This window comes from Triturus cristatus, chromosome 9 (genome assembly GCF_964204655.1).
Source record: "Triturus cristatus chromosome 9, aTriCri1.1, whole genome shotgun sequence".
NCBI classification, from domain to species: Eukaryota; Metazoa; Chordata; class Amphibia; order Caudata; family Salamandridae; genus Triturus; species Triturus cristatus.
Window position 1 is genome coordinate 902,401,149 of NC_140592.1, and position 26,676 is coordinate 902,427,824.

At 47.7% G+C, this 26,676-nt stretch overlaps 1 protein-coding gene across 3 annotated transcripts in view; it reads right to left on the reverse strand.

Annotated features, from left to right (window-relative positions):
- Positions 1–6,685: 6,685 nt before the first annotated feature.
- GSKIP (GSK3B interacting protein) overlaps positions 6,686–26,676 on the reverse strand; it is a 60,097-nt gene continuing 40,106 nt past the window's right edge. For all 3 annotated transcript variants that reach the window (XM_085626436.1, XM_085626435.1, XM_085626437.1), the window contains exon 3: positions 6,686–8,076. In XM_085626436.1, the coding sequence (XP_085482562.1) occupies positions 7,915–8,076 (162 nt within the window). In that variant the 3' untranslated portion in view covers positions 6,686–7,914. The remainder of the gene's footprint in view (positions 8,077–26,676) is intronic.

A 26,676-nucleotide genomic window follows, 5' to 3' on the forward strand; every position in this document is an offset into this window, starting at 1 on the left:
GGTGTTTTTGTGTACGATGGCGATGCCTCCTCCGGTCTGGTTGACGCTGTCCCTCCGGGTGATCTTGAATCCGTCTGGTATGGCCATGGCGGGGGCTGAGGAGGCGTTCATCCAGGTTTCTGTGAGGAAGGCGACTTCTGGCGATGTTGTGTCGAGGAGGTACCAGAGTTAGACGGTGTGTATGTGGACGGAGCGGGTGTTGAGCAGGATGCACTTGAGGTGGTTGTTGCTGGGGTTCGGCTTGGCGGGTGCGGTGCAGGTCCGGAGGCAGGAGAACTTGCAGGTTTGGCAGGTGAAGGGTCCGTGGGCGCGTTTCGGGGTGGCTCGGTAGCAGGCGGGGTCCCGTCCGGCGTTGAGAGCGTTGAGGGTGGCGGTGTCGTATGTACGTAGTGTGGGCTGGCATCCTCGGGGGCCAGGGGTCCTGGCGCTGGGCGCAGTCCAGGCACGGACAGGTGCAGACGGGCTTGCCTTCGGCACACATCCAGCGCGCCCGCTGCGCGTGAACGCTGTGCGTCCGCGCGTGCTCCATATGAGGCGAAGTGGGAGGGCGGAGCAGCTAGGAGGCGGGAGCGGGGTGGCCAATCGGGTACAGAAGGTAAAAAGGGGGCGGGGCCGCGATGGAGCAGTGGCGGGAAGCGGGGAGCGGGTGGGGGCACCAGAGGGATTAGCGAGGCACGCTAACCCAAAAACAAGCACAAGTCAATACAATGCGGGCAAAAACACAGGTACAGGACAGAGAAGCAGTGTGCACGACAAACGGGCTAACAAGGGAGCAGGTACAGAAAAGAAGCAGGGAGCAAGAAACGGGCTACAGCGGAGCTGGGACAGCGAGCGGCAGCGAGGGGGCACCGCTGGCGAGCCGTGGGGGGTGTCCTGAGGTCAGGTCACAAGACGGAGGTCCTCATCCTCGGACCCACCCCCTCAGCCTGGGACAACTCCTGGTGGCCGATCGCTCTAGGGACAGCACCGACACCAACCGACCACGTACGCAACCTAGGATTCATCCTCGACTCCTCCCTCTCCATGTCCAAGCCAGTCAACGCCGTCTCCTCCTCCTGCTACAACAACCTACGCTTGCTCCGCCGGATCTACAAATGGATCCCGACCGAAACAAGAAGAACAGTGACACAGGCCCTCGTCAGCAGCAGACTGGACTACGGCAACGCACTCTACGCAGGAATCCCAGCCAAACACCAACGGCGGCTACAACACATCCAAAACGCCTACGCCCGACTGATCGTCAACGCCCCCCGCCGCAGCCACATCACCCCCCTCCTGAGAGACCTGCACTGGCTCCCCATCAACAAGAGGATCACCTTCAAGCTCCTCACCCACGCACACAAAGCACTCCACAACGCCGGACCAGCCTACCTGATCAGCAGACTCAGCTTCTACACCCCCACCCGCCAGCTCCGCCCTTGCAGATGTCCCCCGCATCCAACGCACGACCGCCGGCGGCAGATCCTTCTGTTACCTCGCCGCCAAAACCTGGAACACCCTCCCAACCCACCTACGACAAACCCAAGACCTACTCGCCTTCAAAAGACTCCTCAAGACCTGGCTCTTCAAGCAGTAGCAGCCCCCCCACCCCTCAGCGCCTTGCGACCCTCACGGGTAAGAAGCGCGCTTTACAAGTACCCTGAATGATTGAGTAGTGGGGGAAAGTTTAGGCAGATCTGTCAGATAACATGATAGGGCTCTTTATTGTATATGGTTTATAAACCATGACGATGACATTGACATGTATCTGTTTAATAACTGTGGCCCAATTATTGCATATCAGAGCACGATAGTTTAACTAAACATTGTAAACTTACTTCATGTCTTTTTATCTTATTGAGGAAAAGTACGAGGGATAGAGCAAAAGGGTGTATCCTTTTACCGCGATCCCTGAGAGGGTCAAGAGTGTTGTGTTCTGGGGTGTCAAATCACTGGTCTCTCTGGAAAGGATAGGTCAAGTGAGGCACTATAGCTAGTCGGACTAGGGTTCTTTGATACTGATGTGGTATGGCGACTCAGTACCCTACATACTGATGATCTATTGCCCCAAGCATAGTTAGGTTCCTGAGCAGAACCCCTGCAACAAAAGTGTTGGCAGGTACACAGCGCTGTGTAGAGAATAGCAAGCTGAATTTTAACTAGGCCAACCATGTCCCCATAATCAGAGTGGAAGTAAGTCCAGAGAATCCAGGGACCTTTTGAGTGGTCAAGAGGGCATTTTAAACGGATTATCCATGGCATAAACTGAGCCATACATTATAGAAAAGTACTTAAAACTTAGAGGCTGCACTTACCAGTAGCAATCCACTGTATCTGAAAAAACGACATAATGGACTTACATTAAAGCAAGTGAAAGCACCTTGAAGTAAAGGTCTACTTTCACGCTAAGGGGCCGATTTCGATGTCAGACGGAACGGAGTCTGTCCGACATCAATCTGGGACCGACTGACCTCCTGTCGGTGGTTCCAAACTAGCAATTAGGATGAGACCGAACATTGTTCAGTTGCACCCCTATTCATTACAATGGGGGCATGCATTCTGACCGGAATGCATGCTCTCATTGTAATGAGCTGGAGACCTTGCACCTATGGGGGCCTCCAAAGTCAACTTCTCACAGCCTCTCTGTGTCGGAAGGGCCAGCAGAGAAAGGCTGTCGGAATCAGACATTGTAATCCCTCGGGCGGAAAGAGACGCCCTTGGGATTACAGGAGGCTTTCCGAATGGCAGACAGGCTCTCCAAGCCAGTCGTAAGCCGTTCAGAAATACTGTTTGGATTAATTTCCGACCGACTCCATCAAAATGGGTCGGTCGGAAATTAATACAAACAGGCGATTCTGATGCCGTGGGTACGGCTCCGACTGAGGGTCAGAGCAGTTTCCTACGGCATCGTTTTTGGCCCCAAAGTCTAGTTCAGAGCCGCGCAGCAGTTTTACTGGACAAAGTTTCCTATGGGAGTTTCAAATTGACAACCCATTTTTAGGTCGAGGACCGTCCGGTCTGCCGAAGGCAGAACCGGAAGTCGGAGATTTAATGATTTGGAGAAGAGGGGCTTGAACCCGCCCCTCTTCTCCCCTGTTCTCCATTGGCTGGCCTCTTGAATGCTGGCCAGCCATTGGAGAAGAGGTCCGTCACTCCGAACAGGCCCCGTCCTTTTCGGATTCGGGGGCGTGTTTTTTTCAAGAAGTCTAATTATCTCCTCCAGCCAATGGCAGGAGGAGAACACGCCCCCAATCCGAAAGCTCCGCTGCCTTTCTCCGAGGCATTTCTGCTTCGCCTCGGAGAAAGGCAGTTGTGTCGCTCTCTCTGGTAATTCTCGTCCTGAGTGTTACATCAATTGGAGTAGTCAGACCTACGGCGCTGGAAGGGACTTCGTGCAGCAGGGATCTGTCTGAATGAACACTTCACTTCCCTTGCAGTCTCAGGCGCCCAGCAGGGAAAGGGAGCTGTGAGCAACTCACTACTCTTGGGGCCTTGGTGGAGAAGTGACCGCATTACAACCGAGTGTGCAGAACCGACTGAAAAAAAGACAGCCCTCTGTGGACTAAGCGACCACCTTGCAGCACGCAGTGACCAGCCTGGGATCCTCCGTGACCACCGTGTGATTTCCTTGCACCACACAGGCTTCAGGGCGCCCTACACTTGGTGTGCCCACCCGGGAGCCTTCTTAGCAGAGGTGACTTCCCTGTTCCCTTGCGGGGCAGCAGAGCCGGGCCTCGCCATGCCCCCTCAGGAACTGAGCCTTCCCATGGACTACCCGCGGACCTTCACCAGCCCAGTCCGCTGCCAGGCCCCGGGAGCCCCCTGGAGAGGCGCCTCAAGTGCGTGTTGCTGGGGGACGCAGCGGTTGGCAAGACGAGGCTGCTGGTCAGCTACACAACCAACGGCTACCCCACCCGCTACATCCCCACCGCCTTCGACGACTTTTCAGGTAAGCGGCTGCTCATGCATTTTTGGGGGTCAATTTCGAGGGAATTCAGGGTCAGATAAAACCAGGAGGGAAATTAGCAGACCAGTGCATCTGTAAGGCCGGGAGGTTTGGGTAAGAGTCAGTCACACTATCGGAAGAGGAACCCAGCCTATAGGTAAGAATATGAGAGTGTGTCATGACAGATGGTGCGCCTGGAAGGCCGTAGAGGAATCAGTCACATTTCCAACGTGTGGTATTTTTAGGAGCTGGAGTTTCTGAAACGGCTGTAGACCTGGGAAAGAGTCAGTCACCGGTCTTCGAGAGGCACTGGTTTGCAAGGAACCCTTTTCCCTGTAGATCGAGGTGTCATACGAACCAGGCTCTTCATAAGTGTCATGAAGGTAGCGCAGTGGGTCAATGCACCCGCTCCTACTGTACATTTCCTTTGCCATTTACAAGTAAACATTTCGCTGCGGAGACTGCTTTATACCATAGGGAAATAGTATTTCTGCTGTTGATTTCAGTTGCTGTTGGTTTAACCTGTTGAGCTATGTTTTTTTTCTTCTTTGCTGTGTGCAAAAACTCATTTGTTGAAATGTATCCAATATAACGAGTGGCAACTGTCAACTTGGATTCCCACCAAGGACTACGGACACTTGGGCGAACCGTCACTCCTTGCTCGCGATTGCGCAAGATCAACTCTGCCTTTCGACCTTTCTGCGGTCTCGCAAATGGGTGTCATTATGTAATGGGGACATCCGTGACATACAGCGCTTTGAAGCACCGGCCATGTGGCAGGAAGCACAATATTAGGCACCATTCTCGGGTCATGCTGAGATAGCGTGGGGGCGGTGCGGTGGGTGCCCTTTTTGGGCCGCTCAGATTTGCGGTGCTTGGGCATGTGTCCAACCTTTGACCTCACCCCCCAGGACAGGAAAGAACCTTTCAAACATGTGCCACCCGCCGGCTCTGTGGTTTCCAGTGTTACAGGGAGGTCATGTCAGCCGAGGGCACTTCCCCCTCCCCTGCCCAGCGCCTTGGGGTGGATTTGCAAAATCTAGCTCCCCAAAGCCACACTGAGCCCCTCACTCCTACCAGCACAGTGTGAACCCACAGGTCTGTGTGTGTGGGGCGAGGGAGGCTGTATTCCTCATAAGGCTGTGATTTCTAGCTCATTTCCTCAGAATGAAGCCGTTTTATTGGCCTCATTTAACTCTGTAAAACCTGACACCATCTGCGGGCGCAGCTGCAACGCGTTCTGGTGGGTGAGTTCAAGGCAAGATCACACCACCACGCACCTACCAACCAAGTGAAATGAAGAGAAACTAACGCTCGGCCCTACCAAAAACGCAACTGGAGGGTGGGGGTAAAATTGTGTAATACGTTCTGCAACAAATAATTGGGTGTTTCATATTTTTTAACTGAGAGAGCTGTTGTTCGAGGGTTGGTCTTTTTTATGTTTCAGAAATAGTTCCCCTATACAAAATCAGACCTGTTGTACCAGGCGTGCAGAAATGGAATCGATCCAGGCTGCGCCACCAACACTCTGTGAGCTTGAGCACATTGTCTTCCGGTAATTTCCCAGCCTTCGAGCGCCTCTTTGCCTGCCAATGATACGTGAGCTTACAAAACGAGTGGGGCTCTTAGCACATTATGGGGGAACACTTGAAGCATCCTTAAGTGTTAACCAACACCCCGTTTAATGTGGGGGGCATTGCGGAATCTATTAAGTAGCGGGAAGTTCAGCGAGGGAAAAGGTCAACAGCTATAATTACCGGTTTCAATTAGGAAAGTATAAACAAGTGGCACTATCGGAACAGTTTCACCCCTGCAGGGACGTAGCATCCGTCGTTGCAGTGGCACCGAGAGATAGAGGCCTGAAGGTTAGCGGCCTCTTGGTGCATCCGGGTTCACCAGTTATGCCCAGTTTTACATGCTGGACTTGTTGCTCGAACTCCACGCGTTTTGTAAGCTCACATATCATTGGCAAGCAAAGCGGTGCTCGAAGGCTGGGAAATTACCGGAAGACTCATGTGCGTTAGTGGCGCAGCCTGGAAACTCGGGGGCTTATTTACAAGCACCTTGCGCCGCCGGTGCGTCACTTTAAGAATGGGAATAAGGGACGTACCGGCGCCGCAAGGTGCTTGTAAACGAGCCACTAGGCCTTGTGCTTCAACAGTGTACGCATCTAAAACACAAGCGAGCGTGTTGCTCTGAACTAGTTGCTTGATAGAGTAAACAACCTTTCCCCTTTTAAGGTACAAAGGTTGATGCAATAATTGTGAGGTAATTGTGGGGCACGAGTGGGCGACTGTTTAGAAAGGGCAAACAAACTGTCCATTGGCCTCTAAATCTAAAAACAAGCATTTACAATGCAATGGTCTCGGCATTGGTAAAGTTAGAGCTATTGGCATTGCTCATGACATTATTTTTGTTTATGTTTTTAAAACATTTAAAGAAACAGCATTGTCATGAGCAATGCCAATAGCTCTAACTTTAACAATGCCGAGACCGTTGCATTGTAAATGCTTGTTTTTTTTTTTAGCCCCGGGCCCCCTGGATTTTCTTCCACCTCTTAAAAGGATCTGCTTGAAAGTTGGTATGCCAATTAAACTAACTAATTTTGTGCAGATTCATCAAATGATGCCAAAGTTATAAGTAAAGTAAAAATTGCATTTTCCATGCAGAGTCCCAACTCTATAAGCACTACATATAACTAGGGCAATGGCAATCACCAGTGAGTAATATAACTAATAAATTAATGAACCAAAGGTAACATTTTAGATGCATTAAAAATATTTCCTTTATTTTCACTTGTTTAATTTGTTTCACAGCATCATCTTTTTTCAATTCATAAAATGAATACAGCATAACTGGTTGTTGTGTAAGCACAACTTGCAACACCGTCAAAAAAAGAAAGTTGCCGTAAAACAGTGACCACCTTAAAAAATTCTTTAAGCTAATACAACATAAAAATCCTATGCAAATAAGAGTTGTATTATAACATACATAATGCAACATTTGGCCAAAGATTAATAAGACTAAAAACAATTTAAAATGCTTATACATCCCCAGACAAAGGTCTTCTTTTTACAATCTATTGATGTGCTTCACTATTGTACAACTGTTATACATAATACATTCATATGTGAATTGCTCTATACCAAAACGTATATGGTGTGCTGTTATTAGCCGTAACATGTTTTAATACTGCAATTTATCCTTCCAATTAATCTTAAAGAACCTATCAAAAAGGCAAAAGCATTTGAACCTCATTAATAGGAAGCTTTTAAAATTAAGCACATAGTGTGTAAACAACGAAAAGGGCACAGAGTTCTCATAAGTAATAGTTCGCAGGTACCCAATTTACTTAGAAACTCTTTAACCATTACCCATTAAAATGTAGTTAGCAAAGATTAACTAAGCCTCAGAGAATTGTTTTTATTTTACATTAACACTTATTTTAATCACTCATTTAAAAGGAGTCAAGAAAGTATATGCAAATATAAAAAACATTTTTTTTAAACTATCTCTTTGCTGGCACCTTGAAACAGACGATATCTTGCTGCAAATATGAACACTGAAAAGATGCTGCCTAGAATAAAAATCCAAGTACTGAGTGCTCCATTTAGGCAAAAAGATTGCAAACAAAGAAAGTAAGCCATCACTACCAGAGCCAAGCAGACCCAATGGCTAAGATAGTGAGCTGACTTTCAGGTGGGCCCACTCTGGCAGTAACCAAGTGTCTGAAGAACTCTCTAAGACCGAATGACAGCGCCATGTAAGTAAACATGCACAGCAATATACTTTTCATTGCTCACATTAGCTAAAGGCAGTGACTCACAAATGCGCAGTCAATTTAACAGTAAAACTACAACTAAATACTGCTTTGTGAAGAAGGGAGCATGTGCAGAAGCCCAAAATACATTTCAAACTTCATGCTTAGCATACTTGGCAGCAAAAACGGTTTTCTCTACAAGAATTAAAACTAGCTTTAGACTATGGAGTCAAGATTGCCCTTCCTTTTTCAAGGCTTCTAGTCTCTGTAAAAGTGCATTTCCAAAGGCTTCACGGTATGCTGGGCTGAGAGAGTCCAATAAGGAATATACCGTCTCGTGGTATTGAGTTTCGGAATCATCATTTACATGATCAAAAGCATGACCAACCACCTGCAGAAAGAAACAAGAGAGAAGGCTGTAAGGTTTTATGGATTAGGCATAAGCCAAAGGCCAAGAACTTTAACATATACAGTTAACTCTGGAACAATGTTTATAAACATTAACATTAACTTAATACATAGGTGGCTTGTCAACAATACAGATGTGTTCCACTGAAGTTATCAGACTAGACTAGATAAAAAGCAGCTCCAAATCTAGTCTAGAATTAGTACTTTTAAATTATTTCACTCGGCACACCAGCACAATGAAACTCCTACTTTCACCTCGTGTCTCAGGAAGAGAGGCCCCTCATTTTGATAAAACAATTAATTTGTGTCTGGGTTTCTAGATGCGCTTTTCCAGTTATAGATGTCAGGCCATTGAAAAACAAGCTTCAGAGACCACCACCATTGTCTGAAACAATATAAAGTATTGTACAACATGTGCAACTTTGCATATTATCTGGCAGAATAACTATGGGGGAATCTTTAAGAAATACTGGCTGCCCGTTTTTTTTCCCACAAGGTAAAGATTTGACAATGAAGTCGTTTCTACTGTACGGCTATTTATGTTTACAAAGCGCTTTTTTTGCAAGATAAAGTAACAGACATGCATGGGATAAAGTGAATTTACAGGTGTGGTCATAACTTTGGCAACTCAAGTAACACAATCAAAATTTATGTGCATTATACAATCTCATAGGTGCTGCTAAAAATATATTTCTCACATTAATTAACTCCCCCTTTAAATCCTTATTCCAGTAAAATATATAACATTACAAAGTATAAGCTGGAGTGAGAAGGTAAATAACTTTATTATGTAAGATTAATAAAAAACCTTCGCATACACAGTATTCACCATTAAAATTAATAAAAACACAGTGTAAAACAACGTTAAATACTAATAACAACTGTAACCCCAGAACCTCATTGTTCTGGATTGCCTTTTGCAAACAGCAATGGAAGGTAAAAAATGTGTGCGAATGGTTTTTCCCTGGGCACTTTCTTAGGATAATGGGTCAGTAAGGCAGAAGCGAGCTAGTTGAAGTACTCACTTTTACACTTTAAAGTGCAACAGGGGTGGGGAATTTATTAAAATATCTACTTGTCCCTGGGGCAGGTTGCTTCATAAATCTAATGGTCCTGTAACAAAATCCAGTAGTCCCTTTTGTGTAATGTGGCGACAAATTATGACTGCAATCTCATCATATAAGAACTCTGAAATAGCCTCTCTAATTATGCCATGGCTCCTTCCATAGTAGGGTTTGAATACTAGCAATTCCCTTCTGTTGCCACGTTTCCGCAGATATACATACTGGGGATGAAGGTAACGGTAAGCAGCAGTTCTAGGGTTGGAATGCCCTTTTGACTGGCTTCACTGGGACTGACTGCATTCTGTTCTTTTACAAGGAGCCTATTGGCACAGTCGTTTTGTTCAGTGCCCCGAACTACTGTGCAATGTATGCTTTTTGAGACCAAATTTTTTTTGCTTTTGTCAATGTTTGTTACAATGGTGAGGTCCCGGCAGCACTCACACTAATAAGGTTTTACAAAAACCATGCCAAAACAAATCCCGCATTGACAAAACCAAAAGGCTGACCAACAATTTTAGACCTACTGACTTTGCCAGTGCTTATTTATTTGGGTTTCCCATAATCTTATCAAAACTGGTTACACTCATTTTCCACTATGAATATTTTTGGGAAATGCTAGCATTCATCAACACATTTTACTAAATGGTGCTGCAAAGAAATGGTACCTATATTTTTTAAGTAGTATAGCTAAATGTTTTTGCATTTTTTTGTGAACATTTTAGTTTGCAAGCAAAGAAACATCAATCTTGCTCTCAGTCTTCTGCAAATATTTGCATCTAATCAGAGCGCATTCTGAGAGCAGTATACATAGCCTCAGTGTTAAACTTTGCAAACGTGTGTGCACATTTTTATAACCCAACCACTGTCAGTAGTGCAGTCCGAGCTTACAACATTTACTCATCCTAATAATAAAGGCTCTGCATTAACCCCTTGTGTGCGCACGACGGCTCCCGGCCGTCGTGCATTACGGTGGGCGTGTGCGCACGACGGCCGGGAGCCATCGTAATCGCGCACGCGTTTATTTCTCCCGCACAGCGGGAGATATAAACCCGCACACAAGGGGTTAATGAACCAAAAATACAAGTTTGAACAGGATTTACACAGGCACAAATATAACCTTAACTGCAGGCAATGCCTTTCCCTTATCCATAATGTGGTACTGTAAACTGGCAGCCTAAGGGTTTGTGCTGAAGGGGGTTGCCCCAAGGACAAAATACACATGAAAACTTTTTGCCCTCGACCCTAAACAATATGTCCCGGGTGTCGGGTTATAGGAATTCCACATCCTTGGCGCAATGTGTGGGTATGGCATGCAAGCTGGGTAAGGAAGACACAATAGCTGTGTAAGGAAGCCAAAATAGCATGCCCCTTAAGGGGTTTGTAAAACATGCTCTATGACACAGTGCCATGCTCAACCCACAGATTGATCCCCTTGTGTGTTTTAAGCAGGTTAAAGTGCATGGTTTTTTCTCCCCTGGTAAAAACAAAGGGCTATTGAAGGAGGGAAGTGCAAAAGAGCAGGTTTAAGGACGTGAATTTGTCCTTTGGATTGCGGGTGCTAAACCACTGTTTTGTCCCGCTCCAGGTCCTAATAGGGCTTTAAAGCACTTGCAACAGGGGCGGAGCCAAGATGGCGGAGTGAGCAGTCGTCCTGCTCTGAAGCTCCCGCCAGGGTCGGAGTTAGCACCGGCTGCCAGGCCGTCAATAGCCCTGACGGGGTCTGGATTGCGTTCCCCGGAGTCCCGTGACCATTGGCAACCGACGGCGGAGTGAAGCTCGGCGGCCGAGGGCTGCGCTGGCCGCGAGAGGAAGGAGGCGGCACGCGACGCTGTTAGAGCCGCGCCGGAGGAGGCAGGGCCGACGAGAAGAACGGGAGCCGGTGGAGGCAGCGATGGAAGCCCCTGAATCGAGGACGGAAGGTGAGTGGAGGGGGCCCCCAGGAGCGGTGGCTAGGACGGAGCGGGAGCCCCCGGGAGCCTGTGGAGCAGTGCCGCAACCGAGCGGGGTCCGGCCCGCCATTGGGGACGACAGGAGCTGCGCCGGAGCGGGGGCGGGGCTGCGGAGAGCCCGTTGAGGACTGTGAGGCCTGGGCCTGCCACTGGTGCTCCGACGGGGGACAGCGGGGCCGAGAGACGCTCGGCCCTCCCACGCCGGGACTTTACAAGAGGCTGAAGGAAATGCGGAGGGCCCTGCAGCCACACACACGGGGACGACATGCATATCTGAAGGGGGAGGCGCCATAGCGGGGCTTGCGGTGAGCGGGGGAGGGGGGGGCCTTCGCGCGCCTCTCCCCCCGGCCCAGCAGTGGCGCCCCGGTCCGGGGACGGTTGGCAGTTGACGCGCAGATCCTGGGGGCCTGTGGCTGGCAGTCGGCAGCCCACTTGGACGGGGAAGAAGAGGTTGGCCCTCATAGCTGGGGACGGACACGGGCGGCGGCGCAGGCCGCGGAGCACGGAGGCAGGGGACATCGGAGGGGGCGTCGCCGTCTCAGCGGAAAGGACCTGGGTCGGTGCGACAGAGTCCAGAGGCCGGTCGCGTGCTCTCCTCCCCCTCCCCGGTAGCTGTGTGTATATCTCGGATGGGACTGAGATCGGCGTGGGGCACCTGGAGTTCGTGCTCCCGCGGCCTGGCGGGCTTCCGGAATTGCGGTGCAGTGCCGGGCCCCCACCGTATAGAGGGGTGAATGGTCTGGAGAGTGAAGAGCATGAGCGGCAGGCGACGCACATAGTGCCTGCTTAAGGGCGGAAGTAGTTCGCAGAGGGGGACACGAGGGTACGCGCTGGCATTGGTGCTGTGGACACGGCCTGGAAGCACAGGCCCACCGAACAGGGGCGGAGGGCCCTCCAGCAATACAACACCTCTGCGGGGACCGGGGTCAGGAGCGCCACAAGTGGCAGGAAGCAGTGGAATAACCTCGCGCAGAGCTAGCGGCGGTGATCCTTGAGCCCCTCCGGGCGTCGACCGGGTCTTGTCCCCTTGGCGGCGGACTGGTGGGAAGGGGGCAGGATCTCTGCAGGACACACACAGGGTTTTGTGGATCACGCTATGTCCACTTCCAGGAAACGGCAGGACAAAACTATTAAGGATCTGTTCTCCAAGTCCCCGGCTGGTCAGATGGCTGCGACTGCGGAACCCGGAGGGCTGGGAAAAGGGAAGCCGGAAGCTGGGGGTTCTGAGCCCATCACCAAGGCCTTCCTGGAGTCTATGTTTGCCGCGCTGCGGGACGATATCCAAACCTTCAAGCAAGAGTTCATGTCTGAGCTCAAAGAGGTTCGCCGCAACATGGATGGCATTGGTGAAAGGGTGGCGGACCTGGAGGGCAAGAGTGATGGAAGGGATGAGGAAGTAGCAAATCTACAGCAGGAGATCATCAGACTGCACGATCAACAGGTGGATCTTCAGGTTCACCTTGAGGACCTCGAGAATCGCTCCCGTCGCCATAACATCCGAATCAGGGGTGTGAAGGCGGATGAAGACTCAAAGGATCTTTTCACTTACGTGAAGGAACTGTTCAACCACATTCTGGAACGCCCTCTGGACACAAACTTGGAGATTGATCAGGCGCACAGGGTGGGCCCCCCCAGAGCACCGTCGGCCCCTCCGTCAGACATTCTAGTGTGCGTGCAGGATTACCGCACCAAGGAGCTGATAATGCAAAAAGCACGCCGTCTGCACCCCTTACAATTTCGTGATCACAAACCAGTGTTGTACCAGGACCTGTCCGCTCTCACGCTACAAAAAAGGCGCCTATTTAAACCCATCACGACGCACCTCCCAACACAATAACATTCCCTACAGCTGGGGTCATCCCTTCTGCTTGGTGTTTCGTAAAGATGACAAACTGTACCAATTGCGTTCTCTGTCTGAGGCCAGCCGGCTGCTGGGGATGAACCTCCCGGAGGAAGAAGGTGGTGAAGGGACCCCGCGTCAGATGCAGGAAACACTGGGCCACGCTGGCGTCAACAGGGGTGCAGACGCCGTCTCAAGAAGCCACCAGCTGCGGAGATCACGAAAGGCTGGCTATCGGCGTTGGAAGCTGTGTCAACGGATCTCTCAGGTTCTAATAATGGCTGACCCGGACATGCACGGCACCTGAGAGACTGCTTTTCTCACATCCAGACCTCTGGCCGGAGGGGGGCTTCCTTCCACGGTAGGTGGATTCACCCCAATGACAGCAGTGATACATGATGCTTTACAGCTGCCGCGTCCCCAATGCGATACACATTATGCCACCCACCACGCTTAAGGTACTGACCCTGAATGTCCGGGGTCTTAATAACCCAGTTAAGCGTAGGGCTGTTCTATCATGCTTAGAAAATTCCCACGCAGACCTTTGCCTCCTGCAGGAAACCCATTTATTGGCGCACGATTGCCATCACCTTCGGTCTAGGCAGTTTCCCACCCAGTTCTTCTCTTCCGGGACTACTAAAACAGCAGGGGTTCTAGTGGTACAACGGTTTCGGGGGGAGGTCCTTCATAAGGTCGCCGAGATTAGGGGGCGCCTCTTGACTGATCGCTTTGCACTTGGGGGGATGCCGTTTACTATTAGCTCCATATATGCCCCGAACGAGGGACCGGAGTGATTTTTACACTCTGCACTCACAGAGGCCACGACTACACCTGACCGCCATATCATTATCGGGGGGGGGGGGACCTTAATTTGGTGTTCGATAATGTTCAGGATAGATCCAGTCAGCGTTCTCATCAAACCGGGGCACTTTCTGCGGAGGGACTTGCGCGCTTGCAGGACCTGGGGCTATGCGACCTCTGGCGCACCATGCACCCCACGGGACAGGGAATACTCCTTCTACTCTAATGCGCATAAGACTTACGCTAGACTGGACCACATCTTAGTATCGGCATCGGCGCGGGCGCTTTCGACAGCAGTTGACATAGGGGTGGCGTCTTTATCAGATCACACTCCGGTGACGGCGATTTTCACCCTCCCACCCACATCGCGTCCCTCCAGAGTGTGGCGTCCTAGAGTCACTCTCCTGCACCGAGAAGAGGTGGTTCAACGCATTCGGCGCAACATACATGATTATCTCACACATAACGACAACACAGACACAACACTTGCCACACAATGGGCGGCGCTGAAGGCGGTTCTTAGAGGGGAGTTCATCTCGATCTCGGCAGCGGACAACAGGGAGCGCGGATGCAAACGGGAAGAGCTTACACAGCAGGTGCGGGAACTGGAGCGGATGCACCAGCGGACGGGAGCCCCGAGATTATGGCAGCGACTCAAAGCGGCCCGCCAACAGTTGGCGGCGCTCGACCAAGACAGGGCAGAGTTTGCAGCATTGAGGCTGCGACATGCCTACTACGCGGGTGGGGACAGGTGTGGGCGCCTCCTGGCCCATAAACTCCGAGAGACTCGTCAGCGACCGGGGGTTAAAATGATCTCTCGGGAAGATGGCACGGAAGCAACAGAGGACGGGGATATTGCGGAGGCATTCTGAGATTTTTACGCGACCTTGTACGCAAAGGCCCCGCTGGCCAGCTCTGATGGGACGGCTTTCCTAGACTCTGTCACACTGCCGACACTGTCCAAGGCGCAGACCGACCATCTAGAAAGAAATATTCAAATGGAGGAAGTAGTGTCTGCCATTTCTCGGCTCAAACTGGGAAAGGCCCCGGGTCCAGACGGATTTCCCGCTATTTTTTACAAGAAATTTTGCTCCCTGCTGGCCCCGATCCTTACTAAGCTGTTCAATTCCTTTGCGACCCAGGGAGCTATCCCGGGCGACCTCTTGGAGGCTTCGATAGCAGTAATTCCCAAACCAGGCAAGGATAGCTCACAATGTGGATCTTACCGCCTGATATCGCTACTTAACACAGACCTTAAACTATATACGGGGATACTGGCCTCCCGACTCGGCCCCCTTATGCCGGGCCTTACAGACCCGGACCAGGCAGGCTTTATCCCCGAGCGGCAAACGACAGACAATACGAAGCGGATTTTGCATCTTATAGAAAAGGCTACTCGGGTCCCGGGGGAGTTCATGATGCTGGCCATTGATGCCGAAAAGGAGTACATTGGCTATTTCTGGAACAGGTCCTAGAGAAGGCAGGAATAGGCGACCGATTCCGCACACATATCTTTAACTGTTATAGATTCCCCACCGCCACCGTCAGAGTGAACGGGTACACATCCTCTCAATTTCACATTGAGAGGGGCACGAGGCAGGGGTGCCCGCTGTCCCCCCTCCTCTTCGCCCTTGATAAGGAACCACTGGCTCAGAGGGTGCGACAAAACACAGATCACGGGAATACGGTTTGGAGGCTTCGTCCACACAGTCTATACGCGGATGATGTCTTAATATCATTATCCGATCCGAGGTCTGCTCTCCCAGCGTGCTGGGCAGAATTGGAGGTTTTCACGCGAGCTGCCGGGTTTAGAGTGAACGCAGGGAAATCCTTAGCCCTAGACCTATCGCAGCCCACCCGTGATCACTTGCACACCCAGCTCCCCATCCGATGGGCGGCAGACACAATACCGTACCTGGGGATTCAATTGGCCCCATCGCTCTCTAGAGCGGCCCAAACGAACTACACGCTGTTGCGTGACAAGATCCGCCGGGAACTCGACAGATGGCGGCACTATCCCCTCTCGTGGTTGGGCAGGGTCGCAGAAGTTAAAATGACCATTCTCCCGCAGATTCTCTACCTCTTTTGCACTATACCTCTCCGTCCGCCAGGGGGATGGATTCGAACGATGCAGTCGGACCTGTCCCGGGTTTATCTGGAATGGGAGGAAGCCGCGAATGCGACGGGCGCTGGTGGCATTAGCACCGGAAGCGGGTGGACTTGGAGTCCCAGATCTGAGGCTCTACTTTCAAGCAGCCCAATTGAGATACCTAGTGGAGTGGAGCAGATGGGAGTCCGAGAAACATTGGCTATTTCAAGATCAGGCGGTGGCTGCGCGTCCTTTACAGGACATTCCTTTCTTACGCAAAGCGCATCGGCCTCCTAACCTGTATGCCTCCCATATTACGCGGGTCCCTCTTGAAGTCTGGGACGCCACTAGTCTCACACATGAACTCACATCGTTCCCGTCCCCGCTTACCCCGCTGACAGGCAACCCCGACTTCACCCCAGGACTAGAAGATGCCGCCTTTGCGAGCTGGAGGACAGCGGGCTGCCGGTCCCTGTGTCATGTTTATGGGTAGGGTGGGGTACACTCGTTCGTTCAGATGCAGAGTGATTTTGGGCTACCGGAGACGGAGAGGTTGCGGTATATGCAAGTGAGGCACTGGGCGCTCCAGTCACAGGTTCTCTCCGGGGCAGACAGGCGCCTCTCCCCCTACGAGCGTTGGCTTATTACACGTACATCAGACAAGCACCTTGTTTCCGATCTCTATAAACAATTGCAGATCAAACACAAGCACACATATAACTCTAGCAGGAGCCGGTGGGAACGAGAACTGGGAAGAACACTGAGTCATAAAGAATGGGAGGGCATCTATTACAGGGCACGGCACTCAGTATACCACATGGGGCTCATGGAGACTCTCACGAAGATTGTGACATACTGGTATTACACCCCGGACTGTTACACGCGATGGACCACTCTCGGGAGGCGACATGCTGGAGGGGTTGCGGTCAAGTGGGTAGCTTAACGCACGTGCTGTGGGACAGCGCACATCTCCAATCCTACTGGAAGCAGGTGCTGGATGAAGTGGACACTCACTTTGTGACGGAAATACCGCGTTTCCCAGCTTACGTAATTTTAGGTTTGCCCAACCCTCTGACCTATCCACTGCGTTCACGCAGAGGCTGGCTGATGGCCATCGCACTTGGGTCTGCTATACAAAACATACTTACACACTGGCGTACACCCCAGTTACCGACCTTCACGGGATGGCTGCACCGTTTGTGGTATATCCTAGGAATGGAAAAGTTAGCACTAACCATGGCAGGGGAAGGGGACAAGTACGGGGAGTTATGGAGGCCCTTTTTGTCCGTTTTAGCTTCTGAATTTAGGGAGGTCACGTGTCCCCGGTATCTGAGGCTGTTACGTATTACAGAGAACCCGGAGGGAGATGAACATTAAATTTGGTTGGGCCACAGGGAAGACGCGGAGCCAGGGAAGGGGGGGGGGGGGGGGGGGGGAGTGGGGGGGGGGGAGAAATGGGGGACGGGGATTTAGGGGGGTTTCTTTAGAGGGGTTTTTTTTTCTTTCCTTTTTTATGTTGGGGGGGGTCTTGATGTTGCAAAGTTGTGTTTGATCAAATGATTATTCAGCTGGGCGCACTTGGATCATAAGCAGCATGACAATGACTCGGATAGTAGTTATATCATAGCAATGTGTACTTGTGCCCCGATGTATGTCCATTTGGCTGATTCTCAATAAAAATATTTAAACCATAAAGCACTTGCAACAAATATTTTGTCCTTGGCAAATGCTCAGGTGGTGGCTAAAGTGCTGAACAGCGATTTAAGTGCAAACTTTGTACTTTATAGTCAGTTGTACAAGTAATCTTTTGTGAGAAGATGTGGCTTGCAGTGCTTAAAATTCAATTTAAAAGTCATTATGTATACATTATTGACAGATTCTGGCCATATCAGTTTGCAGATTAACAGAGTGGAGAGTATCTAGATCACACTGTGACAACAAGTTTAGGATATCAGATTGTTAGCCTTTAATCGCAACAAAGGAACTTGTAAGGTTGCCAGTCATACCTGCAATAGCCTTCTAGGGGTCTGTGGCTATGAAATAATGTTGTTAATTGGGTTATTCAAAAAAGATTATATATATATATATATATATATATATATATATATATATATATATATATATATATATATATATATATATATATATATATATATATATATATATATATATATATATATATATATATATATATATATATATATATATATATATATATATATATATATATATATATATATATATATATATATATATATATATATATATATATATATATATATATATATATATATATATATATATATATATATATATATATATATATATATATATATATATATATATATATATATATATATATATATATATATATCTATCTCAATCATTCTGGCTGTGTTCCTTCTTTAATGCCCTTTTAACCGCCTGGAGGTATTCCACAATCCAACATAAAAGTTGAGGATCATCTGAATTGAGGCAGATCAGTACCGTGTGTTTGCAAGAGCGTACCATGAGCTAGTTCCAAAGTGGATGAAGCCAGTGATGACGAAGGCGGAGTGCTGTTTTACTAAGACACACAAAATGAAATAGGTCTTCCTTTGGGTGGTCCCACAGCCTGCAGTCTCCTTTTCCTTACTGTCTTTGTCAGGGAGTGGCATGCATGTTTGATTTCAGAATTGCCAGTTGGAATTTCAGAAATTGTCCTTTTAGCCTGCTGTTAAAAGCTTCTGCAATATACTGCTGCTGCTTAAGTGACTTGTAGCAGTTTAGGACCATCTAGGCATGTGATCGTTTTTCTAAAGTTGCCTTGTCCTCCAAGGACGATAGAATTTTAGATGTTTTGTTTGCGACTCTTTAAAGAATTCATAGGTTGGTGTTGCAGACCATGCTCCTGCTAGACTGAACCTAGCAATTGTGAATAAATATTACTTGGCGGGTGAGTGAGATCCGTTGGTTGTCTCCATCCATATGTTATAATTTACAGAGTTTTTAACCAGAGGCTCTTATTCTATATAACAAGAAATGACAAAGGCCGCACGCCTCACTAGTGAAATCTGTGCTGGAGATGAATAGCTAGCAGGTTATAACGTGTGCCTGTATATCCTTGCTATATGTTATGTCTATGATGTTTGAATCTCTGCCCGTAGTGCTTCACTACCCTATGCCAGGGAGGGTACTACCTCTGCCCTTGCAATTTCTAGGATGGGAGTATACGATGGACCTCTTAGGTTTCTAAATAGAGTTCTCAGCCCTATTGCCACAGCAATCCCTTTTCTTTTGGTTTCCTCTTTATGTGCTGTTGCTGTCGAATAGATGGCCAAGATATTTGTATTCACAAGCTTTGTCGATTTTGGCCCAGTCGAGGATACCAACTGGCCTATTCAATAGCTCCTCTCCGGAGGGTCATAGTTTTCGTATGCAGGCCGACCTTTGTCCGATTGATCAATACCAGATCATCTGCATACAGGAGGTTAGACAGATGTATTTTGCCAAGTTTCGGTGTGTGGAGATTGACACAGGCCAAAGCCAGGATGTTGTACGGTTTTCATTTTCTCAGTAGGAACTGTTCCTTTGTTGGACAACATAAACGTTGGGATGGTGCTGGACTGATTCCATGCATCCCCTCAGGATATGTTGACCTATAAGCCTGCTAGGTCACAGTGCCACCATAAGTACCCCTAAACTTGGCAAGGTAACAAATGATTTGGGCAACCTTAGAACAGGACAACCCTGACTGCCCAAGGAATCAGGATAACAGATCTAGAACCTTTTCGCTCAGTCACTCATGCTTACTCAGAAAGATACACAAGAAATACACAAAGGGACGTTTTCAATATGTATTGAACCATTGTGATTCTTGTATAAAATATATGTGCTGCAAAGATTAATAGAAAGAAGTAGATAAAAGTGATAAGCAGCATAAGGACAGTGACAAGGATGAACGATTTCACCGTCATGCAAAACAGTGTATATATGTTGGCATAGAAGCACTGGGTATAGTGCACTCCTACTATGTGCTCCCTAGCCTAGTTGCGTAGGGCAGATGTTCTGCCAAGAATCCCCTACTGGATGAAATAAGTCCCTATTACCTGAAGGCAAAGTATATAGGTCCCCGTCTTGGTCACAAGTTAGACATACTTTTTCGCAGAGGGTAAACAGGAATCAGATGTGCTGAGACTCAGCGACGACCTCGCAATTACAGCAGATTGCTCATCTAACTTGAGCACGGAAATGTGTGTATTTATAATAACATCATTCATGCTTCCGTGTCGAGGCTTCAGCCTGGCTGACTGTTTATTTTCTTTGTGATAGCTATGTCACCTCATGGACGAACAACAACATTTGCATAATGTGGGTCTAGGCCTTGCACTAAAAGTTCAAGGTGTCGTGATAGTGTACTTACTAAGAGTAATTGTAAGCAAAATGGTTTCCGAGAAACTATTCCTGCACTGACATGCAAGCAAATATGTGTCAAATGCCATTGTGTAGAAAAGGCGGCAACTCAAGAAATGTGTACATGTATAATGGCAGTGTTTCTTCTCGGGCCTAACCTAGCCACGTGACAGAGGTAGGTCTGCAAGGAATAGGTTGAAAAGTGTTGGTGCCAAAAACAAACCCTTGTTTAAGGCCCTCGGTTGGGAGTAGTGCCCTGGATACGTTTTCTCCATTACCCAGCTTAATTCTTACCCATGTGTTTGTATACAAGTTTTCAGTTGCTCTGAGGAGCACCAGAGGGATGTGTCAATTGGTAAGTTTCCTCCAAAGCCTGCTTCGATTGACGCAGTCAAAAGTGGCTTTTTAATCAATTTAACAATGATATTTGTAGTTGTCTCCATTTGTTTTTGTGAAGCTGGTTTAATCCATATTATATTTTGTAGTAGCCCAATCCAAGACATGCTCCAACAGCACACCAGAATAGTATTTTGCCTCGTTGTCTATGAGGGCGATGAGTGTGTAGTTCTCTGCAACTCTCTAGTCACCCCCTCTGAATGTTGGCGATAATCGACCCACTCCATGAAGCTGCTATTATATTATCTGTCAGGGCATAATTAAACAGTGGGGCTATATGCTCTGCCCATTTGGTTGGAACATCTTTGAAAATAGCGGGTCGGATTCCACTTGGTCCAGAGGCTCCAGCGATGCGACCCTTAGATATCTGCCGTTTGATGCAGTTGGAATTGACTGCTAACAAACTATTATCTGTGTGCTCGACATCTTTATAAGTGAAGTGTGGACTGTCATGGCCCTTGGATAGGGAACCCCCAGCTATGGTCATCATTGACTCTGCTCTTGTATGTGCATGAAGAGTTGCCAAGCCAGAGTTAAAATGGGCATACAGGAAATTAGCCCAGGATTCCTCAGAGAGGTTTGAGTCCAAGCGGTGCTTTGGTGGATTGTTTATATCGTTTACCGCTCTCCAAAAAGAACTAGAGGTATAGCGCTTAATGTCCCAAATTAGCCTGCCAAGTAGGCTTCTTTGGTTTGTTTTTCTTTCTAGGTCACCAATTTTAGATCTTTTTTTGAGCTCCTCAATCAGATATTAAGCTTGCATAGTTTTGGAATTTCCTCACTGTACTCAGGGCTTTGTCAACTTTGTGTTTCAGTTCTTTCACTACCCCTCTGGCATGACAATTGCGGCTAATCTCTTGATGAATCACTGGGGGTGCCCTTGTTGGTTTTTACTCTTGAGGCTTGTTGTTTTGCAAAAGAGTCTATTAACACTTCCCAATTGTCCTTTGAGCCAATGATTTTAGATTGTTACTGTAGTCCACTTTACTCTCTTTAGATCATTCGTGTATGCTGATCCATCAACTTCTACCATACATGTATTCTCTCTCAATTCCGTGGCCAATTCTAGCTCCTGAGGACAATGAATGTGCTCAGATCTTGTACCAATTTTAAAAGAGTGGATATGATTAGCAGGGGCAAGGAGGCCCTAGTATAGTCTATCAAAGAGTTTCTACTGGTGAAGTAAACAAGCATTTGCAATGCAAGAGGTCTCGCATGTACGCGAGGTTAAGCTATTGGCATTGCAAATAACAATTCCTTTTATTTAGGTTTCAAAAACAAAAATAAAAGGCATTGTTATTTGCAATGTCAATAGCTCAAACTCGCGTAAATGCAAGACCTATTGCATTGCAAATGCTTGTATTATGATGCACACGTGAAATGAGTGAGAGGACCCTAGTAGTGTGGTAGTATGGACCGTGGGCAAAGCGTCCTGTCTTTTCTCCCCTCGCAACAGAGGAACACGTGAAGCGCAACAAACTTGTGACAGGAAGATGATTTCACGGTCAAACAAGTCAGCCCGCTAGGTTTTAGTCGTGGTATTTCGGCTTCCTACTTTTATATTTACACTAAGCAAACTCATTTTGGAAGGGGGGGGGGGGGGGGGGCGGACTGTAGTAACCAAAATAAGGCTAAAATGACAAAAATTGTTTTCAGGCACCAACGTTTGTGCCGAGTCTGCCGTCAGGAGCTCCGCACAGGCAAACAGCGTGAATGCAGCGTGCGCGCAGACAGGGAGGGAGAGAGCGGCCGAGCTGTAGCGCGTGCACATCTCCTGTCCTTGTGCTAACGCTGCCTGCCGTGCGCGTGCCATGTCCTGTCCCCCTTCGGCACAGAAAGCGGCAACAATAGATCTCGCCAAGGCGAGCACTGAGCATGCGCTGCGTCGCTAGGCGAGACCTAAAAAACAATGCAGGTGGAATGTCATCTGAGAATTATGTTAAGGACCCGTAGGCCCGAATGCTCTAATTCGACAAGAAAATGGAGTCCTTTTGTATCCTTCCTCCAGAGGTCTCATATTACTTGTGTTGGGATGACCCATTGACCTTCCTGTGACTCTGTAACTTAATTTTTTGTTGGCCTGCCCATCAGTTTCATATTGAAATCTCCAATGACAATCAACAGGAAGCTGGGGTGAGTTGCCTCTACTTTGAAGATGTTTTCGATCATCTTTTTTGATGTCTCAGTGCTATCTTTGCAGTTTCGTTTCATGTAGATATTAAATAATGTTCCCGTTCTGACTTCCCCCTTTGTTTCCAGGGTATGTGCAGGATTAGTGTGTGTCAGAATCAGTTTTTTGCTCTGTGCTTGTGACATTGAGAGCTGTTGATAGGTAAATTGCAAGTCCACCTTTACTGCGGCTAGATTTTGTTTCTTTGGCGGCTGGCACTACATTGTGAAAGAATCTGGTAACAGGAAAAGGCTAAAGAGCCCATGGTTTCTGCAGAATAACTGCTTCAAAAGTTTGCAAATAGCAAAGCAGCTCGGGTTGTCTAGCTTGACCACCAGCCCACGTATAATAATAATAACGTAGTTTATAAAGCGCCTGAATACACCGAACACTGCGCCTCCGCGCAGGACTCTTGAGAGTAAAAAAGGAATAGAGTTAAAGAACTAAAGGAGACAGAAGGATCTCGCTCCCATTCTGGCCCTTTTTACCCTAGGCACCCTGGCTAGGTTTGCAGCAGAGGATCTTAGACTTCGCAAGGGCACATATGTTTGCCCTGCTTCTTGAGAATTAGTCAGCACATGCATAAAAGGCTTTAAACTGAATTATTTTAATTAACGGAGCCAGTGCAGAGAGTTAAGGGGCTAGAAGCTGAAGACCTTATAGGAAGGTTTAAGACCAATCTAGAAGCTGCATTCTGAACCCGCTGCTGCGATTTTAGGCTCCCTATGGGAGCACCAAGAGAGTACATTCCTATAGTCCAGCTGAGAGGTGATAAGTGCATGTACTATGGTTTTTCTTGCTGTTATGGTAATTAAATCAAGGATATTCCTGAAGACCTTCAGGGTGCTAAAACATTTCCCTGTTGTCTTCCTAATTGGATCATCAAAAGTTAACTTAGAGTCAAAAATTACTCCCAGGTTCTTGGCCTTCAATTTAGGCGCGGCCGTTTCCCTCAAAGATGCTGGCCACCAAGCTGATGTCCAGGTAGAGGGAGTTCTGCCCACCAGAAGGATCTCCCTTTTACTAGCATTCAGCTTTAAGCAGTTGTCGGTCATCCATACTGCAACCTCCGATAGACAGGTCCTAGAACACTCAACTGTAATGGCCAAGGGGTCAGGCATATTTACCATTAATTGGGTGTCGTTGGCATAAGACACCACTTGATCTCTATGCCTTTTAATGTCAGCCAGGGGTTTCATATATATATATTAAAAAGAATAGGGCTCAAAATAGAGCCCTGTGTAACCCCTCTCGTAGATTGAAATTGGTCTGAAAAATACGATTTGAGAGTGTCCTGAAATGATTGGTCCTGAAAAAAGGATCTGAACCATTTTAATGCATTGCCTCTAATACCAGCCTCCTGGAGTCTATGAATTAGTATGTCACGTGACACGTATCGAAGGCTGCACTTAGGTCGAGTAATTTGCAGAGCAGACGTCGGATTCTTCTGATGGAAGGAGAGCAGATTCAGTGGAAAATGATGCTCTAAAACCCGATTGAGTGGGGTCCAAAAGTGCATTAGATTCAATTAAGCTAGTCAGGCAATTATTGACATGCTTTTCTAATATTTTTACGCCAAATGGAAGAAGCGAGATAGGACTTATATCGTCCAATATGGAGGGACCTATTCATAATTTTTTCCTAATAGGGACTACCATAGCGTGTTTCCAGCATTTAGGTACCAAACCGGAGCTAATTGATAGCTTCAGGAGCTCTTGTAGAGAGGGTACCATCGTTGACGCCCCTAATTGCAGAATTCTAGGCGGGGCAGAGTCCAGCGGAGAGCATTATTTAATAGACGCAAAGATGTTCTTAACTCCCTCTACTGTTGGAATAGGGAGGTCAGTTAGAACATTAGATTGTTCTCTACACCTAGCTGGACAATCCTTGTTCAGAGAGTCAGAGAAAAGTTCATATATGTTAGCTACTTTATTAGAGAAAACAGTAGCAATGTCATTACACAACTTACGCAAAGGAACAAGAGTCGCTGAAGTGCGTTTTGCCTTCATTAGAGATTTCAGTAGTGAAAATAATTATTTGGCAGGATTGCGCGCAGCATCAATTAATTGGGCATAATATTATTTCCGTTCTATACTGTTTATGGTTGGTCCTAAGTGCTTCCTTAAGATGCCCTTTAGCATTCTAGTTATATTCCTTCCGCCATCCGCACTCAAGGAGCTTACATTGTTTGTTTAGTGAGGCCAAGTGTTCACTAAACCAAGGTTCTTTCTCACAGCTAATGGTGCCAGAATATCAATGGTTCCAGTTAGCCATGTCTCATATTGTGAGGTGGCCAGAGTCTTCTGATCTTACTTTCCTATATTAGGTTCATTTTTTTCAAGGGCATTTTTCCAGAGCGATTTTTGTCCAGTTTCTACTCGGAACTGGTAGAGCTGCCGTCTTAATCCATTTGTTATCAATTGGAAAACCAAAAGGGATTATAAAGTGGTCAGTCCAAGATAGCGTAACCAAATCACCTACCGTTAAAGGGTCATTAGGAAAGATAGGATCCAAAGTGTGGCCCTTTTCATGTGTGAGACCACTGACTAATTGACCTAATTGGAGCGTTCGTAAGTCCCAGATTAGAGATAGGGCTGCTAGCAGTCCTTGGATTCAAAGTGTAGATTGAGATTCCCTAATATAATCATTTTTTTGTGCCATAAAACTAGATCAAGGGCCGCTTCCACTAGCTTAGTGACAAAATCAGTAACCGGACCTGGAGGACGATACAACAATAATTCTGTCAGGGATTGATTGCTAGACATACGGATAGTGAATCGAGCCGCCTCACTATCTAATCTGTTTTTTTTAAAGAGAGCAAGTCCAAGTAGGTTTAAAAATAATTGCGATACCCGCACCTTTTTGGTCTACTATAGCGCATCTTATAGCCTACAGGTAACGCATCTAAAATATACGGCAACGAGGTGCCACCCAGCCATGTCTCGACTAGAAAGAGAGCATCAGGGGTTAGATCAGTTAATATGTTAAAAATATCCGCCTTATGTTTTGCAAGAGAGCAACAGTTTAACAGAAGTCCCTTAAAAGGAGTCATTTTGGCGCCAGGAATATCAGTCATACGAAAATTATGAACCTCTGCCAATGTAAAAGAGAAAGAGCAATAGTTACAATAATTCTTGCCGTCAATAATCTGAATGGATCCTTTACAAACTTCAGCGGTATAAGGAGCCAAAGACTCCGAAGAAAGTTCAAACGGGCAGGGGGACTGGCCCCTGACGGGCTGGTCTTTGGCGCATCCGCTGCCCGTCCACGCATTGGGTATGATGAAATAGCCTCATGAGAGAAGGCAGCCAATCAGAAGGGCCAACCGCCAGAGCGGGCATCACCCAGCAGTGATGATCAAGGATCTCTTGGGTAATGGAGCTTGTTCAGAGCGCTAGGCAGCAAATCAAGGGAACAAAAGGGGAGCCAGGCACCTCACAAGCACCCTAGGTGCAACAAGGAAATAAACTGTCTAAATTTAGTCTATGTAGATTATTTGAGCATGGCCAAAAGATATTTTTGCTGGCTTCGAGGCGATCCGTGGGTTCTAGGCTGGTTCACTTCGGGATCGTTGGCCGAATCTGCAATCTAGCCCCACTCGTTGGTCTGGGTCCCTTGTTTTTTGTTTCTGGAACACTTGCTTTACCCACTCTTGATGGTTACGCGTTTTGCATTCTTTAGAACCCAGTAAAGTTTCCGATATGCATCCGTATTCTCTATGTTATCAGGTTTGGCCATCATCAGCTGGTGTGGATACCCTGGTTCTTGGTAGGTTTACACAATTATTCCCCGATCTCTGAATTGCTTACTGTCTGGGCCATGTTGATTGTGCTCCAAGTGACCCTAGTTGATTGGCTTCAATGCCCAGGTGCTGGGCTAATA